General features: G+C 40.4%; 1 protein-coding gene across 1 annotated transcript; it reads left to right on the plus strand.

Moving 5' to 3' along the window:
• Window positions 1-348: 348 nt before the first annotated feature.
• LOC307259596 (uncharacterized protein) lies at window positions 349-21,490 on the plus strand (the record flags this gene model as incomplete). Its single annotated transcript, XM_080039538.1, has 10 exons — window positions 349-635; window positions 1,569-1,623; window positions 5,549-5,625; window positions 5,902-6,036; window positions 6,450-6,599; window positions 7,841-7,895; window positions 8,614-8,797; window positions 19,912-19,982; window positions 20,552-20,779; window positions 20,813-21,490. 10 exons carry the CDS (start codon window positions 349-351, stop codon window positions 21,488-21,490), a joined length of 1,920 nt encoding a protein of 639 aa, XP_079895664.1.
• Window positions 21,491-21,979: the final 489 nt, after the last annotated feature.

Below are 21,979 nucleotides of genomic sequence, written 5' to 3' on the forward strand. Positions count from 1 at the left end.
CCTCTGTTAGCGGATTGGTGGCCGGCGGCAACACGTATGGAAAGTTGTCATCTATTACGCTGGGACACGTCATGCATATGATCACATTTTTATTCTCTTATCTCCTCCTTAAACTGTGAGTTTTTGCCCTGAACGCCTTTGTGTCCAAACATAACTGCCTGCCTGCGCGCGTTCACTTCCACTCAACCCCTAAACGTTTGGCCGGGATGGACCAGCTGCTGTGATGGCATTGAAGCTTTTGACTCACTATTTGGATCATCTACCTGTTGCACGTGTATTATAACAACGGTCTCTCTCTCCGTCGCGCGCGCAAACCAGCACATGATTTTACGCACCACCACAACAACAATGAGCTCGGAGAAGCCAAACTTTCTGTCACAGCCCGTCGTTAAGAACATTTTCATGTTCCGAAACGGTGACCCGTACTACCAAGCTCGCCGGCTTGTGATAAATGAAAAGAGGGTGTCCAGCTTTGAGACTCTGCTGAGAGAGGTGACTGGCGGGATACAAGCCCCGTTTGGAGCGGTGAGAAGCATCTACACACCGAGGGGAGGCCACAAGGTGGACTGCTTGGAGAGCCTGCAGAGCGGGGAGCAGTACGTCGCTGCTGGGAGGGAGAAATTCAAAAGGCTAGAGTAAGTCTAAACTCTTGTTTGACAATATAACTGAAAGTTAATTGAGTTAATTCATATGTTTTTGTGTTATTTTTCCCCACACTAATAGACTGTTGGCTTTTGTATTGCCTGCAGAAAGGCAAGGCCAAGTGTGATTGTTGGTAATAATAGCATTTGTAATCACAGTTGAAATATGCTGCACAGTTGACACACTACCTGGGTATTAGTCAATCAAGTCTAGTCAATGTTGTATAAAAGTCAACATGCATAAACTTAAGTATCCTGTTAAGCATCAGAACAGATGATCTGGGTCATGGTCATGAAGTTTATTTAAAGTTAATTTGACTAAACATTGTCGCCCCACTACGGAGTGGCAGCATGAGGCACATGAGGTCAGCTCTGCAGGGGAGTGTGCTCTGACCTGGCCCTAACAATAAGTGGATTTATACTGCAGATAATTAGATTTGTGCAGAAAGTTATTCGTAGCATGGTGTTGTAGTTGAGTGGGTAGTACAATTACCATTGACAAATGAGAGTAGAGCAACCTGAGGTGAACCAATTTGAACGGACAAGTATTTCATGCACGTCCAGTCGTCCATAGGCATCAACTTTTCACGGCATACCATTTTATGAAAAATCTGACTGAATGCGTTGACGAAAAATACATAAATAATTCTCTAACTCATCATACTTGTAGTAAATGGAATATGTTTGCACTTATTACAAACTTTGAATTTTGCTCTAACTCACTTTTGCTTCAATATGAGGTTGGTATTACTTGTAAATGTGTTATAGTAGCACAGCTTGCAACAATGAAAAGCCCAAGATTATGGATATCTTACTATAAACAAAGGCACATTCAAATTACTACTTGATTAAACATATATAATAATACCATAATACCTCTGTTAAAATCAGATTTGTATGACTATTTTGCTTATGATTTGTCTGCAGTTACCTACAGATCGGCTCCAGAAGGAAGAGGATGATGCAGACTCTTCCGATGCAGGTAAGGCAAACTAGCTGATTAAGTTAGCAAACCTGCTTTTATTAAACCTGCAGTGTGTAGAATTTTGGGTTTTATTTCCTAGCAGACTTTGTAGAAAATAATTTTAATATCCATAAGTACGTTTAATTTAGTGCATAATAGCTGAATTTTTTTTAGAATGATTATGTTTTCCCTTAGAAAGGGTCTCATATATGTCCATATTTCTCCATACCTTGGACCAAGGCCTTGGCGCCGCCATGTTGGAAGTGTCATAGTTGGAATGTCATCAGGTGCATTGTTTATAATTTAGAATTGTTCTTGTCCTTGAAGGCCACTGTAGCTTCTGTTATCATTCAAAAGGGGTGGGGTTACCCAGGGAGCGTTGCATTCTAGAACTTTCTAGAATTTTCTAGAAGTTTCTTGATGATGTCATATTACACACTGCACCTTTAAGGGAAAAAGAGATGTATTTTGTCAAGTCAGCCAAGAAAGGTAAGTTCCTGTTGAACGCCTAAAGTAGAGTAGTGCAGTAGCTGTGTTGGTTCAGCATAGTGAATAGCAGTGTGCTGGGCCCCTGTGTGTTGACTTGGCTTCATAAAGTAGTAGTTTGTTTCCTGTCAATCATCCAGACAGTCCTGGTGGGTGGGGCATCCTCTCATGCCCTCGCCAGTGAAGATCCTCAGGTTCAACTCCACCTTCTACTCTTTAAGTTGTGGTACAAAGCAGTAGCAGCCTCACTTGATGTAATGGGAATTTACCATTAGTCTATCTGTGTGTGCTACCATCATCTTAATAGTGAGATAAGTGGGGCGCCCGTGGCGCAGTGGGTAGGGCTATAGTGCGTAACTTCTGTCGCCCCCATGAGGACTTCTGAGTAATTACAACAACATTGTCGGCACATCTACATGAGGTAAGCCTTTGGTGATCGCGCATGGATTTTATACCTTCTGCTGTAGGCCTACGTCCAGGTTTTTTTTCTCTCTGCAGTAGAATCAACAACTGAAACCTTTTGTGGCGGCTTTTTGAGCTGCTGTGCCAGTGTCAGGGGGCGACACCAGTTTGTATACGCTGCCATACTGAGAAATACAGTTTTGTGGAGTTGATAGGCTTAAACAACTTTTTGTCAACTCATTTGGCGATGGCTTGAATGTAAACGACATTCATATGAAAGGGTTACGCCCTGTAGCTTTAAGGTGTAGTGGCCACATGACAAGGATTACTCTAATCATTGATATATTATGTATTGCTTTCATTTTATTCCACAATTTAATATTGTGCTTGAGAGATTGATGGAACCCTTCACAGGCTTTAATTTCCAGACAAGGTTTCCGTTACAATATCCTTTCTCAAGCCAGCCTTTTAACATTTGAAACTTGCACTGAATGCAAGATACATGAGGATTTGGGAACATCACCTTTTGCACTCCTGTCCTCACCAGTGACAAGGTTTCAGAAAGATAATGCAATCAAGGTGTTATGTTTAGCATTCATCTCCATTGTTCACCATGAAGAATCACTTTGTTGTTGTCTCGGTGGCCATGCATTATTGATTTATGGATCATAATCACCCCTCCCTCCGATGCATCTAATCACCAGCTATAAAGTCACAGACAAAACAAGAGCAGCTTAAAGTCACGTAGCCCACAGGCTTGATTACTTTGAAGGTCAACCGCAGGTCCTATTTCAAAATGAGTTCTTCATTTTGAAGTACATTTTAGTCAGATATGAACTAGCCCCCAATGATACATAACCGTATTATGGTGTATTATCTAATATGTGAAAATGACCACGTGTAGATGTTTACCTGATGAATTTAGACAGTGAAAACAATGTGTCACACAAAGTCTTAGTCAGTATTTTTTAACAATTTTTTTTTGCCCTTAATAATAATGGATATAATAATAATGGATAGGATTTATATAGCGCTTTATTCCCTTAGGACTCAAAGCGCTTACAGGGTTCCAGGTTCCATTCATTCACACACAGTCATACCGGTGGTGTTAAACTACGATAGTAGCCACAGCTGCCCTGGGGCAGACTTCTTCTCTGCCCTGTACATGATCATTATATATAGAGAATCAGGAATTGCTCTGTGTTCTTTTCTGATTTTGTCTTATCACCCTCTAGCAAGAACCCTATTCATAACGGATAACCTCAAGGGCCTGTTTTTGATGCAGTGATTACTTTGCAAGCATAAATAGAGCCAATCTGGTTCACAAGGACCCTGCCTCCCTCCTTACTGCCCCACTTAACCTGCCTCAATTAATGAAAAGAACTCTCAGCTGGCTTGATGGTTGGGAAGTTTTCTCCTTGTCCTTGTTGATTTTGAAGCATTTTAAGAAGGAATAATAATAGGACAGTTACTGCCTCAGGTGGACGTTTCTGTGCTGTTGACATTCTGAAAATATGCTGCTTTTAAGAAGAAAACAATGATGCATCTCCTTTAACTTTGAAATGTGCAATGCTCAAAGTGCTTCAATGGACTGTTTAAGTGAGATTAAAATTGGTCTCTGTGTACTTTCAACCACTAGTCAATATTTGGTGCATTATTACACACACACACCTCTTACCGCATGCATTAGCACTGATGTTGCTTATAAATCTATTCTAATTAACCCATTATTTATGTAATTGAATTATATTTTCTGTCAAAGGTACACACACCGTTGGTGCTCTAGCAAAGTGATTCTGTTTGCCAAGCATAATGTTTACTAGGATGCTGAAAGGATTTGAGGGCTCGTGACTATACTCCTAGTATATTTGTAGAGACTGATCCATGCCCCGCATTGCTTGTTTCTGTTGTTTAACTAGCGTGCAGTGGTTTGTTAGCTAGGTGGTGTACCCATGGTTTGTAGCACATATGAAAGAGCAATGGTTCAAATCGAAGTGCAATTGGAATTCTATCAGCAGTTTTGTGAAATTCGATTATTTCACCAATTTTGAGAATTAAAATGTATTTCAATGTTTTAATGTACAGTAAGTACAACGGTCTTCTGTGTTGCCAAAACCTCTATCTTTGTCCTACCTTTATGCCTCGTTACCGATATATCTATCACGTGAATATCTCCCGCACCATGTTTTATTAAGTATGTTTTTGAACTCCATTTGTGGCACTCACAGCTTTGTTGCCAGGGTGCACTCGCAGACTCTCTCTCTCTCTCTCTCTCTCTCTCTCTCTCTCTCTCTCTCTCTCTCTCTCTCTCTCTCTCTCTCTCTCTCTCTCTCTCTGATCCAAATCTTAGTCTTAGAGTCACAGTGGGTTACCAGGTGTTATGAGACAGGACCTGCCGTGCTCGCTCTTTGCAACCTTACAACCCATCAAAGGATTACCTGGGGCTCATTCTTTCGCTTCCACAGAGATGACAGACAGATTTGTTTAGTGCGCACAATAGCTCTTTCTCTTTTTTCCTTCAGGGATAATAGCTTTTGATGTAACACAATCTGGTTTTCCTTTACCTTTCACTGGAATCTCTCATTAAAAAAAAACAGGATAAGAGTGGAAGTATTTTTAAACTGAATTAAACATGTAAGTGTCTACAATAAACACACACCACATCAAACTGCTGCCATTGTTTGTGGCTTAAATTCTCCAGTTCAGTCTCTGTTCTGACATGGCCACCTATATTTAGCAATGTAAGAGCTAAAATGTTGTCCTTACCAACTAAATTCCAATGTTAACATCGGTCCCCAAAGTGAAAGTCCCTAAAGTGTGTACATATCTGTTGTTGTGGGTCTCCCCTGCATGGAAACAAGAGCGGACCTTAAGTCCCAACTGAACAAGCTGATATACCAACACACTTTCGAAGTAGTGATACATTTCCTTTTATCAGCACCAATGAATAAATACATTACATAGACTGCCAGATCTGTTTGTGTGGCTGATGATATGGTATGATCTTTTGGAAGCTGTAGGCTTTAAATATGCATTTTTACCTCTTTTTGTATAGGCCAAACCACTGCCACCGAACCGAATCATTGTGTCAGCTCGATTCCTGAAACCCATCAAGGAGCCATGTACAATATTGTAAGTTCTATTGTTCTCTTCCACAATCACAACCTATTCATGATTATGCACACAGCGTTTTCCGATTTATTAATATATCTTTGTTAATCTCTTTATGAAAGTACGATGTGTATGCAACCCTAAACCCTGACATTGGATACTAGATTCCTATGCACTTGAACGTGAAGGGATACCGTTGGCTTCACTGAGCTCAGAGGGACATAATATATTAGACAAGCAAATATTTGCCAGTGTTCTTCCAGTGTTTGCTTGACCACGTGTATTTTCTTTACTTAGTGTTGTAGCAAATGGCGAGGTCTTGAACCCTGCAATGAGGCTGTTGATCCACCAGAGGATGCTTGGCCAGTTTGAGAGAATACTCGAGATGATCACAGAGAAGATGGGTTTGAGAGTGCTGGGGGGTGTCCGAAGGTACAGCTTGAATACAGCATGCACTACATCGTGGTGTGATTTCTGTGTTTGCTTGTTAACAAAATAACTTAAAGAGCAATGGCTGACATCACATTTTCTTCCGTTATGGCAGATCATGATCTCAGATTGCTTAGCATTGTGGTGCATTATTTTGGGATATAAATTAAAAAAAAAGAAACCGATTATCTTCAAACTGCTTCATGTTTCTATCGGTAACAAATGTTGAATATATTTTGCTCTTGTGGTATATGAATAGAAATACACATTATGTTGGCATATTAAAACAGTACGTGCTTGTCAATGTTTTAACTATCTTATGAGGATATGCTGCAACCTATTGTGTCTTGTTTTGAAATGCTGGTACCAACACATTTTGGGAACTGTCTGGCTTACCCTATGTGTCTGTGTTGTAGTCTCTACACCTATGAAGGCCACCAGATGACTGATGGGAATCAGCTAGAAAGTGGTCAGCTGTATGTGGCTGTGGGACGGGAGAAGTTTAAGAAGCTGCCCTACAGTGACCTTCTATTCACCAAACCCAGAGGGACAAGAAGGGTCAACGGGTAAGTACTGGATTATATACTGTATAATAACCTACTGTAACCTGTTCAAATCATGACAGACAACCTTATACAAAATGTGAGCTAAAAGTTAGTTATTTTATCCAACACAAATCTGCACTTATCAATCAATCAATCAATCAAACTGTATTTATAGAGCACTTTTCACACAAGTAAATGTAACACAAAGTGCTTAAAACAACCCCCCTCCCACGACACACCCCGATATATTCATACACGCAAAAACAATCATTAGAAGTAATACATAGAAGAGAAAATAAAAATAAAAATACATAGAAAATAAAAGCAGACTACATATAGATAAATATTATATCTCATTTGACTTTGTAGAAATGTCAAATAAAAACCTTACGCTCAGTTTCACCAGATCTTTGAGTTCAACCAAGCAAAGCAAACTATTCCATTGCTATTTGCTTTTATGTTTCATGTATCCCTATGTTCTCGCTTATCTGTACTTTTACACAATCATGTTCTCAAGTTTGAAATATGCATGTAAGTAGACCCTATAGTACAATCTAGCAGAGCTGTATATTGTGATTATGTCTTCATATCTAGTCACTAAACTCCGTAAACAATGACTTTGTATTGAGCAAGGTATTTAAGCTATTCATCTAACAAAGAGTATCCAACAGTACGTAGATCAAAGTCCCTCATGAAAAGTTGTGGAAATGAAATAATTGGAATGCCATGGCTACTGGGGGTTGGATCTCGGAGGCCATTCAGTTTGTGTTTTGTATGTGCGCCAAGAAACTAATTATTCCTCCAGGGCTAATGTTCTGCTTTCTAAATGCTCCTGAAACCTCTGTCATCCCTCTGCTCCAAATACAGATGGATCATTTGCTGCACATAAATTAGTGTTGCTTTCTAACTACAGTGTGTAAATCATTAAACACTTCTATCGAAATAAACTAAACCGGTAATATTTACCATTTCACATGTGCATTTACAGAGCTAGTTTATTAGATTTTAAACCAACATATTTTGATAAGCTTTTTAATTTATTATTTGGTAGATTGGAAGATTGCTGATTAACCAAATATCAAACAGTACACTGTCCATACCTTTTTATTTTCTTTATTTTCACACGGTGTCTAGCTCTATTTGGTTTACAAAATGACATGGCAATTTTCAGATGCCTGTGTTCATGAAACAGCTTTGTTAGAAAATCATTTCACATCATGTATTCTTGTTGATATAGTCATGTGTGTCTGTTTCCTTTCCAGAATGAAAGCGTACTCTCTCCCTCCTATTTACAGATTCTCCAAGCAAAACGGGAATGTAAGAATTGCCGGCGCACAAATGGTTTAGATTATTTAGTTTTGTTGTAGCACCACAATTCAGCATCCATATACACACTTGCATGAAACAGAGGCAACTATTTCATTTTATGTATCATTAAGTTGCTTTGAGTTAATGGGGCGACAGTGGCTCAGTTGGTAGAGCGGGTCGGCTGATGATCAAAGGGTTGGAGGTTCGATCCCTGCCCTGCCACCTGTGTCATAGTTGTTGTGTCCTTGGGCAAGACACTTCACCCACCTTGCCTCGTGTGAATGTCGATAGTTAGCCTGCTATCAGTGTATGAATGTGTGTGTGAATGGTAACGTGGGAAAGGAAAACAAGTCTCCCTTGCAAAAGAGTCTTCGGTCTCAATGGGATTTACCTGTATAAATAAAGGTTAAAAAAAAAAAAAAAAATGTCACAAGGGAGGATTAGATAGATGAGAAAACTAGAGTAGCTGTCCATATTCAACTGTTCTTCATCCCAACTACAGTATATAGTCAACACATTTCTCATTTCTCCGGACCTTACAACATTTGATCTTCATTTTCAAAGTGAGCATTAATTCAAAATGCAAGATGAACTTGAACTGAAAAGAAGCAGATCATTTAGGGCCCAAACTGTTGTGTACATTTACTGTATAATCCTGTACTTTTTTAAACTTTTTATCTTTTCCACACGATTCTAATGAAATGAACTACACTTGTATTTCCTGCAGAGTAAGTCTATTGTGCGATGCAGTGATAGTGAAGGTGGAGACTCTAAGGCTTCTCCTCCGAGCCACACCGGCAGCAACAAGGAGCACCTATCCTCCATCGTCAGAGAGATCTCCCAGGCCAGGCTCCTCTCCCTCAGGAAGAAGCGCAGTCGACAAAGCATGACCCTCACCGTCTCTGACAATGGTAAATTCTGATTTGAAACAACCAGTTGTATTCTCCTAAACATGTATTATCCGCTGTTTTTTTGTTAAAATCTGTCTACCTGCACTATTGAAAGTTGGAGAGAGGGTGTGTTTGTGTGTGTGTGTGTGTGTGTGTGTGCTGCAGTTTGAAAAGCAATGTTAAAATTAATATCAACGTGGGCATATGCATATGTGTTTCTAGAATGAGTGCCTTTGCTCGTAAGATGTTCTTTGTTAGAGTTAGGTATATACAGATATATGATGTAATGCATGTCCTTTGAAAACTTATGTAACCTGCTGCATTCCCAAATGCCCACACAGTGGCACTGTTGCTCTGCAAAACAAAAAAAATATAGCTGGACTTACTGAAAGTAGATCTAGCATGAGGACGTTAAACATTATTACAAGAAACACATTACGTCATCCTCTTCCGGTCTTATGATGAGTTATGTTTGAAGTTCCCGAAGAAACTCTGCCTATGTCTTAACTTAGGTGCTCATTGGCTGCTTGCACTCTTTTGAAATTAAGATGTTTTTTTTTTTGCTCTTCGACCATATCAGATGTTTTCCATGAATGGTATATGCATTGTATATAACAATGGGACAGGGAACCGACAGCATTTTTGTTTTTTAAGTTTTAGAGGGAAGGGGACATTTCCTTTGGACTGCTTCTGACCTCATTGTAACACCTACTGCAGCATGAACACCATTACGTCACCTCGTGGCACATGATAGATGTTGCCTGTTTCCTCGGGCAGGAGACTTGTCAGCAGAAGCCCAAAGGAGCGTGGAGAATTGTGTCTGTCTGTGGTTCAGGGGAGCTGACATTTTAGCATGAAAAAGAGAGGCATGAGGAACGTGTGTGAACGCTTGTCTTCTTTGTACGTGATTGTGTGTGTGCTCTTCGGCATTTTTGAAAATCTGTAACGTCGCCCCTCAAAAATCAGATTGCGTGTGGCATGTCGCATTACAGGCAAGAAGGAAAAAAAATACATATTGAATCATTGGTCCCCCTGGGTGACATTGACCAAAGATTAAATTAACAGACATACAGCTTGGAAAACAAGATTGGACATTAGACAAGATCGTTTTCAATGGCTTAGAGAGAGCATATCACATTTTTTTGACCTATAAAGTCTCTCTCAAGTGCAGTCGTGTTTACAACAATGTATATGTTGTCCTCATGTGTTTGGATTAGTGGCTAGATATGGTGTATAGAAACTCTAAGACAGGGTCTTATGGCAGTTAGAATATGTCTCTGTCCGTGGTGCTGAAGTGACTTTTTGGGTGGAAACAGTAGGGGCGAGGTTTCCAGAAAATAATATTTACTCTTTTCTGTTCATCATCTCTCCTAAGCAAATCAATGCTCAGAAGTTATTTGTGCATTCAGCTGCTGCAGAAAGCAAACAAGGGCAGGATCATCATAGCTTGCCTATTGGCTCGCCCAAAACCAAATAAGCTGTGTTTTTAACCAGCCATTACCAGCTAAGTTAAGTGTTGTGGAACTGTATTTTTCCCCCAGTTAAACTTTACACTAGGAACACATTGTTGTATATGCCCTTCTTAGATTCAGCACAGATGCACAGGTGCTTTTGGTTGTTATTGTCCCATTGGGGAAATCCTGCCCTGGCTGGTTATGAGGTAAACACATCCAAACCGCGCTGCCAAAAAGGAACACAGCCAAATAGTTGGCCGAGACTGGCAGCGGCTGTGGAAAGAACACAGCATTGAAACCCACACTTCAGTCTCTCTGGTGTGCTGCACTGTTGTAGTGAAAACAAAAGGTTATAATACAGGTGTCATGTATGAACTTATGTGTGAGGGAGAGGGGGGAAGGGGGGGATTGGTAGAGAGATGTACCGATTGAATGCTACTGGGATGAACAGCACACGATAGAGCCAGTGAGAGAAAAGAAACAAATGAGACCCCGTAACTTGAGATGCTTTGTGTGTGTGTGTGTGTGTGTGTGTGTGTGTGTGTGTGTGTGTGTGTGTGTGTGTGTGTGTGTGTGTGTGCGTGCTGCTGGGAGCCAGACTGAGGATAACGCCAGCATGTTTCTATGTGGTGTATTGTTAAGCCTCTGACTTTTCTGCTTCATTAAATTGCACACAGTGACAGCAAAGACAAGGGGCGAGGCAGTGCTACAACTCATGCAGTAAAGGTCATGGAATGAATTTGAACTCGCTATAACAATGATTCCTGGCTTAAAAAAAAGATCTTACCAACCAGACACATTGGCTGTCACTAGCCTCAACCCAACCTTGTTATGTTTGATTGAAGCTCCTTTAAAGGTGGAGTCAGCAATTTTGGAGAATGCTTTTTGTTAAAATCACTAATGGTGAAGATCAGTGAATATCTCCTCACAATCTGCTACCTGTCCGTACTGTGTGTGTGTGCACCGAAACATATCTGGTGTTTATACCCAGCCTCTGTAAAGTGATATCTTAACGAAGATGGCCCACCGGTGCTAGCGACATGCTAGTTTACATAGCCTTGGCTGTGTATTAACACTGATTATGTTTGCAGCACACATACTGTGAGGACAAGTAGTGGATCATGAAGAGATGTTTACTGATTTTGAAAAAAAATAAGTTATTTTGACAACAAGCGTTCTCCACACAATCGCTGACTCTGTTTGAACGTTAGGTTGTATTTGGTCAGGGTTTCGCTTTTGCTCTCAAAACACATTCATGTTTGGCTTGTTGTATAAGACCAATTAGCAGTTGTTGCTAACCTCAAAATAGAAATCGGATGTTCTCTATCAGGGCCTTTGTGACCAACTCCGTTAATGGCTCCCTTGAGAAGAGAGGCGAGGAGAGGTACAGAAGAGGGAGATGGACTAAAAGACAGCACGGCATGACATGTAAAGAAAAGGGGAAGGTTAAAGAACAAGGGACTAAAAGGTTCCCATGATGAAGGGAGGGAGAACATGATTGGTACGGGAAGAGGAGAATGAAAGAATACAGGTGGAATCAAATAGTGGATTTAATGAAAAGACTCTGATGGAGGAGAGTGAGTATTGGGTGGGTGGGTTAAAAAAAGAAAATGGACCCAGAGATATTGAAGGGTAGAAGGATGGGTGGAGTTTGGATAATTGCCTTTCATTTGGATAATCTCTCCATTTAGAGTCATCAAAGCAGAATTTTACTTGCCTCTGCCCGTTTTGCCGGGGGCCAAATTGCTGCTCTAAAAAAGAATCAACAAAAGAGCCCGGTACTTCAAGGACGCACGGAAAGGTATGGACAAGAGGAGAGAGAAAGAGAGAGAGATAGGAAAGGCAAAGAGAGTGGGGAAGCACAACAGGAGGGGAGAGAGAGGGAGAAGTGTATCTACTGATTACCTTACATGCCTAGCATTTGCCTCCTCAATGAGGGGCCACGCTGTTGCAGGATTTCTGATTTGAAAAAATAATGTGTGTCCTTGTCAGGTCTATTTTGAACATGAGTGGCTTCCGTCAACATAAGCAAACTGTCTCCATTTGAACAATTGTGAGGATTCGACCAAGAACTACAGTGTTAAAATATGACACACAGGTACTACACTCCTAACCCAGCCGATGGGTTTTGGCCCAGATAGCATTGTGGAAATGCATGCATTGATCAATGGTCCCTGCTACTATCAAAGGCACAATGCCATCAATACCTTTTAAGCTTATTGTTGTTAATTGTAAAGGTTTCAGAGCTGACTTGTCTACAGATTAAATGCAACATACTTTCTGGACTGTTTATTATAGTTTTTTTCGATCGCTAAACCACAGTGGGCACAACTGGAGCTCAATGTGGAAAACTCTAACTACAGTCTGCACTACCAACAGTCACTGGAGCTGAACAGTTCACTTCACCTGCAAAACAGGCTCAGTTTAGCAAACACTATGAACAATCCTCATTGAGATAACACACACTGTCAGCCAGAATATGCTCAGAGTATAAACACTAGCATCAAACCCCAATACACAAATTCCAAACTTTTTATCTTTACAGTTTGAATAATTTTAGTCACTTCACACAATTGACGTAATATTTTCTTTGAGGAAAGAGTGAAATTCTTGTTTTGACAGCATTGTGTTAGCATTTGAACAAAGTGCTGTAAATCCACAGTGTTGTGCAGGTTGTGGTATAAGCCATGAGATACGTGTTTACAGGTTTGGAAAATTGTGTTTAAGCAATGAAAGACAAGCTAGAGTTTGGTCCACATGAACTGCTGCTGTGCATAGTTACAGTTTTGCACATGTCGCTCCAGTTGTGCCCAGTCTGGTTTAGCGATCGAAAAAAAACTGTAAAAGTATATATTTTTTTAAATATATAAAGCATTTACAGATCAGTATATTCTACAAGAGCAAGACATTTTACAAACACACAACCTATGTTTTTGTATTTCGATTGTGCCATCTCAGTATTTCAATAAGGTTCATCTTGTGTTATGTTTCACATCAAATCAGGAGAGGGTGTGTTCAAAACGATTCAGTTGAGCATTGAAACCTCAAGGACATCCACCTTACACTAACCCTTATGTTCGGAGTAGCCTGCTGCCTCATTGTTCTGTATCGGGCACAATCTTTTATTGTAACCCGGAGCCAATTCAATTCATGCAACATGATGAACCACAACATGTCCATTCCTCCATGTTTTCCTCAAAGGGACTTTAATTTGAAGTTCTTGACGTTTGTAAGTAGAGGCATTTTTCAGAAAGAAATCAAAATGGAAACATTCTCGGTATTCTTTGCTATTGAAATGTGAGAGAGAAGAGGACTCCAGCCTTTGTGTATGTGTGTGTGTGTGTGTGTGTGTGTGTGTGTGTGTGTGTGTGTGTGTGTGTGTGTGTGTGTGTGTGTGTGTGTGTGTGTGTGTGTGTGTGTGTGTGTGTGTGTGTCTGTGTGTGTGACTGTGCTCGAGCGTGTGTGCTTGTGTTGATGCATGCTTTTTTTCACAAGCCATCCAGCCCGATCAACCTTCTGCCTCTGGTGTCATAAAATGTGATGCTGCCTTGGGGAATTAGCCCTGTTAGCATACGTATCTATAATTCCTGTCAGCGCGAAATAGGGTTCAAAACAGTGTTGGGAGGCGGTAGACAAGTACACAAAGAGGCTGTGTGTCTTAAATCGTGTGCCCGTGTCAAAAAAAAAACGAGGCTCAGCAGAGAAGGATGAAAGATGGCAACGTTTAAAGGAAGTTTTTTTCCCCCCCTTGCCAAGTTCTTAGAAACTGTGTTTAAAATATGTATGCGCGAGTTACGGGCGTGCCTGTTTTCATATGCGTTTGCACACACGCTGTAATGTCACATTTCAGACTACGCGGCCATCTTTACCAATCATTCTTCATTCTTCTTCTTTTTTCTTCTTTCATCTCTCCCTTTTCACAAGAGCAGAAAAAGGTTCGTTGTGACCCTTTGATGCAGGATTACTGGATTAAAGAGCAGGGTAGCTGGTACTAATCTGCCACATTAATCTGCTAACAAGTGTTTCAGCTGTGACATACAACAGCTCCGGCTGTGACATGTAAAGCATAGGTTTAGGCCCAACGCGTGACACCTTCAATGACACTGATTTTCTTAATTTCAGTCACTTGGCATCTAGCCTCACTTTGCATGTTTTTTTACTTTCTTGAGCTGGAGCACACACACACGCACACATACACACACACACACACACACACACACACACACACACACACACACACACACACACACACACACATCTAAAGTACTTGAGATTAGAAACGTCATCCTTTTGCAGGGTTTCTGTCAGGCCTGAGACTCTGAAACAGCTTTGACATTCAACCCAAATGGCAAGAGTAAATATCTGACATTTGTGGAGATCTTAAATGTAACACCAAGTATTGGAGCTGAGGCTTAGCAGGGCATCTGAAGTTGCTGCGTTGCTAGAGTTAAAAGTCAATTGTGTGGTCATCACTGTCAAATAAAATGCAGTGGCACAAATATTTATGCGGATATTGTACATCTATGTAATGTATCAATTTTAATCTTAATATTTCAGGTTTGCACTGTGTTGATATAGACTAAACTTTAGTCTATATCAACACAGTGCACATTTTAAATTCATTTGGCAATTAGAGAGAGAGAGAGAAAAATCACACTGTCCAATCATCAGGTTCTACACCAAGCAGCTGGATTGTTTTTTTTTCTGTGTGTCCCATCACTATAAACCTTCCTATGAACTGTCCCCCTCCCATGTTGGCCAGCCATGCAGTCATTAAATGTTTTAACAGGGCCCTGGTCAGTGACTGGAGCACACTTGCTGAGTGGCAACATTTCATAATTACCATTCAGAGTTACTAGCCAATGTTGTTTTACACCCTACCATAACTCAGCCATGTGCTGAGTGGGTTATATCAACTGGGTGTAAATAAGCAATGTACTGTACTTTATAGTGATATACAGAGAGTGTTGTGCGGAGTGACTTAGGTGCATTAAGCAGTGCGTCAAGACCTGAGTGTTTATTTAACACTGCGGGAGCTAATCCACTGAGAGTGGAATTGGTTTGTGGAGACCATGTCAACAGTTTTTCAATGCTTTGGTTTATGAGCAAAAATACTCTGCCTATTAAACAGGTGATTTGTATGTATTCAGAATTACGACCTTTACTTTTTAGCAATTGATTTTAATTTTTGAGAATTTGCTCTCTCTTGCAAAAAGAAAAAGAAAGGAAAACAAATCCAACCTTACACTGTAGTTACTACATGGCATCCAAATCATTTCCAATAACTATGCTTGTAGGGCAGATGTCAGCATTGCAGGGGTGTTCATTATGCCCAGGTGTCAGAAGGTGCACATCAGCAATAGAAAGGATGCAATAAAAGAAAATACTTATTCCATTAAGTTGTGCTGATAGAGGCTGATGAATTTTGTTCAGAATGTCTTTCTTTTCAAGGACTGCAAGGTCTGATGTTAAGTGGTCAATACAAGTCCCCCGAAGTAAATTCAGGATACAGATATTTAAGCAGCACACCAAGTGGATCAAATACAAAAGTGGCAAAGACAGATTGTTTTTTTAATATAAATATCTTTCATGTTTTAGTTTTTAACATTTTTAGGTAAATTTTCTGTGTTGAAAAAGCTTCACCAATATAGTTTTGTAGGAGTGAAGAAAAGCTGTTTTCAGATCAGTAGGTTTTCCCAGAAAGCGAATGACACAAAGGCTTCCAGAGAAAATAGAATGAATGATCAGGAAAACCTTCAAACCAGCATGGATTCTCCAGCATAGTGATTTCATGGCAGTTACAAGCAACATGTGGTTCCATTTGCACTGGAAAAAAAAAGATCTTATGATGCATTGGGTTAATTACTCAAAGGCCCTTGATTCACATGCTCACTATGAAACCCTGTGTTAATTTGACACTCCAGCAAACCTGCCCTGCTGAGCAGCTGCTGAATAGAAATGAGTGTGCTGCTGGCATTGAGTGGCGGTAACACAAAGATTCCATGGTATAGCTCGACAGTAAATTATGACATGTTTCCCCTCGGCCACAGTGCAAATATATCTTTGTGTATTTGCACTGTAATATATTAATTCATGTGGTGGTCTGCAGCAGAATAGCACTGGATGGGCTTTAGAAATAAAAGCTCTCAAACATCCATAGACGATGTATGTCTCTGTCAGACATGGTTGCCTCCTTTTTGTTGTATAAGAATAACAGGTTTTTCATGGAAAAGATGCACCCATGAAAAATACTGTGCAGCTATTTTATTCCAAAATCAATCAATTCTTATTAAATAACACCCCGCTGAGTTTAAACCCATTGCTACAACTTCTGCAAATAATAGAAATAAGACTGGCGGCCATGCCTTATGTTGTAGAATAAATGACAAGACGCACCTGTTTGCTTACAATGTGCTGGTACTTGTTTTTGAATGAAGTTGTTTGGGTTCAGGCCAGGGTTCATCTGAGCACATAATGGAACAGCAGGGGGGGGGGGGGGTTGTTTCTGCTGTGCTACACATTGTTGTTTTATTAATTTAGCTGATTGAATAGAATCCATATATATATTTCATGGAATAGTATGTACATGGTGTTACCTGGTGTAAACCACACACTAGATTCCCCCAGTGTGCTAGGGTTACTACAATTGGATTAGCACATCAAATGGAAACACAGATCAAAGGGATGCCGCACACTGTTACTGTATAGTATCTGAGGCTTATGTATGGATGGAGATCACAAAAGTCCAGTTGTTTTGTTTCACAAACCAGTCACATGAAGTTAACTGTGTGCCGCAGTGGGGCCGGAAAATGTGTGTTGTGTGACTTTGTGAAGAAATAAATAGAGTTTGCTTGTTAGTTATTGTAGTTTACTACCTTATATCACTTCATCATCAGTCGAGCTTTATTACATTTCCCCGGAACAACAGTCATTTGTATCTTTACCTCTCATGAGAATGGCAGCGAGAGAGCCATTTGTATGAGTAATTATAACTGCTCACGATTGCATCCTTGTTTTGCCTCACGCTGACGGATGAGAGGCAGCATCGCTTCTGAAATGTGAATGTGCTCGGTGTGCCAGTTGTTGTGCATCATTGATAGAAGGAAATGTGTTTTTTTCTTGATTATGAAAGGAGAAGAAAAAAAAGAGAGACAGAAGGACCCACACTTTGACAAATATTCACAAACCCGTCTAGCCGTTTGCAATGCCATGGCCTAAATCTAGGGGATTTAATGAAGAGCTGGGAGGGGGGGGGGATTCTAAATATTGTGTTTAATTTGATTTAGCATTTTAACGAGCCTGTGCCTCATCCTCAAATCACGTTAAGATGTTTAGAGTCGCGGCGGCTCATCCACTGCTTACTGCTCAGACGCTCGGCCCTCGTTTGTTAATGAATGCGAGACGATTTCCATAAAATATTCTTAAAGAGGTCTGTTATTATTACCATAACGTTTCATCTCCCCACCATAGCTAAACTTCAATCAGTTTTACATTTGAAATGCATTAAATGTCTCCATAAACTCTTTCTAATCTCTACCCAGAGTCATTTTTCTTCTTTAACTGCTATGTGTGTGTGTGTGTGGAGAGGGGAAACTAATATTAAAGACATTAATTACACCGTTCTGTCCTTTGTTTCTCTCTCTCCCCACTCTTTTGCCGCTCATTTCTGATTGGAAATTGAAGTCTCCTCCAGTGTTTCAAAACAAGTGTGTAATTATGTTGTTTATCGGAGCGTATAGCTGTGTTCCTCTTATGATGCTTTGGGTTAATTACTCGGAGGCTTTTGATGCACAGGCTCACTATAAACTGAAAAACCCTGTATTAATTTTGCACTCCAACCAAACGTGCCCTGCTGAGCTGATTGCCTCAGTAGAAATGAGTGTGTGGCGCTGGCATTTGAGTGGCGGCAATAACATCAAGTTGCACGCTATCACTATGCAGTAGTTCAGATGGTGAATGGTGACAGGTGTTTTCTCTGGGGGACAGTGCTAAGATATCTTCTTGTCGCCTTGCAAGATTATTATTACGGCAATTGTGTTTCCTTTTCTTTTTACTTGCAACCAATCTGCTACCCTTATGTGATTTATTAGTTCTAACACATTGTGTCTTGGGTAGAATACTCTTGACAGCAGTTTACAACTTCATTAACACATTGAAGAAAAAAAATTAGACACACACCACACAACACAACACACACACACACACACACACACACAGGTTGTGTTTTCATCAATTGTGAGGACATGACATAGACTTACATTCATTTCCTGGAAACTTTCCCTTACCATAACCACTACTTTCCAAACCCTAACCCTAACCTAATTCTACCTTCACCTTAAAGCAAGTCTTCACCCTAAAATGTCATAATTACGTTATGGGGACTTCTATTGTGTCCCCAAAAGGAAGGTATGTCCCCACATACCCCAATATCACTGTTTAAAAGAAAAGTTTCCCCATAACATGAGTAATACCAGTCCGGCAGTACCTTTCACCACCCTCAACATAATTGTATGACAGTGTACCATGACTTCACTGCTCGTCTCTGTCGTGTCCCTTTGTATGTCATGTTTGTGCTGTCTTAAATGTCATCTCCCCCACATAATGTCATGTCTTTCACTTATTTTTTTTCCTGTACCGCACCACCAAAATAAAATTAGAAGATTGAAATTTGCTTGAATAACCTGACCAGCATGTATTTACACAAGGTAAGTCAAGGTTGCCCCTTACACCCCAGCTTGTAAAACGTTTTCTCTCTCTCTCTCTCTCTCTCTCTCTCGCACAAGGCCATTGTGTGAGGAAGTTGTTTACTTTCCTGCAATATTACCAGGGTGTGTTTCCTCTTCACCACCAGGTGTCACTCTTGTGCTGTGTTTGTCCAAGCGTGTGTGTTAAAAAAAAACATGTACAATTTCAACAAGTCACTTACTGGAGGATGAATAAAAGCTCCCTTATTTATATGGGAGGTTTTATGGATTTCTGAAATGATGTAATGGGTTCTGACTGAGGAATTCACGGTTTAGGGTCTCGCAAAGCAGTCAGCACATACAGGAATTTTTGACATGTGAAATTACATTAGAGAATGGAAAAACAGATGGCGAGAGGATTTTACAGAGCAAGAGTGGCATTAAATTAATCTGATTTAACCCTGCATAAAGCCAATTAGGGATTGTTTTGCGTTAAAGGGAAGTTGTACAGTGCTGTAATATGCAGAGTTACTCTGTATTCTTCCTCATTTAGTCTTGCGTAGCCACTTCTGAACATTATCAAGATTTAAAATTGTATTCATGCCTTTGATGCTATTCTTAACATGCTATTCCCTCTCTGTCTCTATCTATTGTGTCTGATCTGGCCTGTACAAGTCTGTTAAAGCCTGGGTGCGACGGAATACATTTTGAAATAATATTTAATAATAATAATAATAATTCATTTTATTTGAGGGCGCCTTTCATAGCACTGAAGGTCACCTTTACACCAGGATGACACCCATCACACACACTTTCATCTTGTGTGGCCCCTATAACAAGCCCATTCATGACACAAAACACATTCAGATGAAACACATGCATTGCTATATGTTTTAATGTGACGCTGAAACTGGCACCTTTTCAGCTCACACTTCTCTGATGCTTGCTTATTTGCTATGCTCATTTAAAAACACTTTGTTAAATTTTTTTCCCCCAGATGACCTGGAATCAAAGCCTGACAATGGAAACACTGAGGACAAAACACCTCTGGAGCAGACAGCCGAAGAGGTAAACATACTGTAGTGTACAATATTGCACTATAACAGGGACTACGTATAGGTTACCATTCTGTTTGATGCATCCTCCTATGAAGGCACAGAGCAGGCAGATATCCTGATATAATGTTGTGGATTCTGTATATTTCAACTGATCTAACTCATGAATCCTTATGATAAACTCAAAGTAATGTTCACTAGATGTTATATGACAAATGTGTTTGATTCATAGCTCCTCACTAATGTAGTTCAATTATTTATAATGATTATTATGTGATAATATATACATAATATTGTATTATAATTATACTTAAGGCATTAGAAGCCCAAATACCCAGTTTATCCACTACTTGTTTCACATTGATTGGCATGCCATAAAAACAATACATAAAACACCCAACAACAACCACTTGATTCATAAGTGCTCTCGACTCAATAGTGCCGTGTCAGTCTCTCTCAGTCAAAGTGTGTAGGTCGGTCGCAGCAGGGAGAATTACTGTAAAACAATCCAATTACACTTGAACGCCTGTTCAAATATTTAGAGCTATCTGAATGACTTCTGTGGCTTTTATTGCATTACAGAAACCTGCCGATGAAGATAGCAAAGCTACCACAGAGGAGAAAGATGAAGTGGTAGGAGGAGAGAAAGAGAAGGAGGAGGAGAAGGAGAAGGAGGCTGCTGCGGACACTGCGGCTGTCCAACCAGAGCATGATGAAAGCCAGGAGACTTGGGGTGCGAAAGAGGGAGAGGAAAAGGAAGAGAAGGAGGGAATAGATGAACCAAGGGAGGAGAAAGAGGGAAAGGAGGAGGTAGAGGAAGAAGTGAAAGAGGGAGAGGAGGAGGTAGAGGAAGAAGTGAAAGAGGGAGAGGAGGAGGTAGAGGAAGAAGTGAAGGGGGAAGTGGTAGAGGAGGAGGTGAAGGAAGAGGTCACGGATGAGTGTAAGGAGGAGGTTAAGAGTGATGAGCAGGGGTCCAGCGCTACCGCTAGCAACAGCGATAATGCCCCGGACAGTGGAGAGAAAGAGGTTGGAAGCCATAGCTCTTCCGAGGGTGAAAAGGACGAGCCAGACAAAGATACAGTAGAAGAAGAAGAAGAGAGGCCAGATAAAGAGAGTGGAAAGGGGGAGGCTAATGATGTAGACACAGGGGAGGAAAAGAAAGAGGCAGCAAGCAGCAACGACCAACCGGGGAAGACTCAATCAGATAACGAGACAAATGACAACGATAATGATAAGGACAGAAGAAGAAGCAGCACCAGGGGTAGCAACAGTAACCAGGAAGCGGATGTGAGAGAGCGAGCCCCTACCAGAGAGTCAGGAAAAGAGGAGGAGAGGGGGATGAATGGAGAGGTCAGCGGAGGAGAGGGAGACGAGGTGGAGAGTGAAGCAGAGCTGGACATGGTGGAGGACAGACATTCAGCGAGTGGCAAAGAGGCCACGGCAAACGGAGAGAAAGGGGAAGAGAATGGTCAAGACTATCAAAATAAAAGAAGGAAAGAGAAGGATGAGGAAAGAAAATGAGAGGAAATGTCAACTGAAGTAAAAGAAGAAAAGTTAGCAGTGCTTTGCAATATAATATATATATATATACAGACATGCTACACGAAAAGGCCTTTTAGAAACTGCACTGATAAGATAGCAGTGTCCCTATGTCAAGCAAGTAATCATGCTTTGAATGGCTGTCACACTGGTCAGGTATGTATTCAAAAGCTATTTATTAAAACCTTATTCATAATCATCTTGTCTCAAATAGACCGAACAAATAAAAACAAGCTATAAGTTGTATATTATCTTTCATTACGATGTGCTGATTACTCTGGCTGCTTTATTCTTTCACAATACACTGTCTGTTAGCACTGTGAGTGCAGCTGGGAAAATGAAATATAGTTAGTCATGCGCTAAATGTTTAAATATATATATTTATTTTTTAACTGGTCCGATTGCACTAGTGGCTTGTTCTTGAATATGATTTGTGTATGTTATTTATACTTTATACTTTATATGAGTGCA

The sequence above is a fragment of the Ammodytes marinus genome (genome assembly GCF_949987685.1).
Source record: "Ammodytes marinus genome assembly, chromosome: 13".
Lineage (NCBI taxonomy): Eukaryota > Metazoa > Chordata > Actinopteri > Uranoscopiformes > Ammodytidae > Ammodytes > Ammodytes marinus.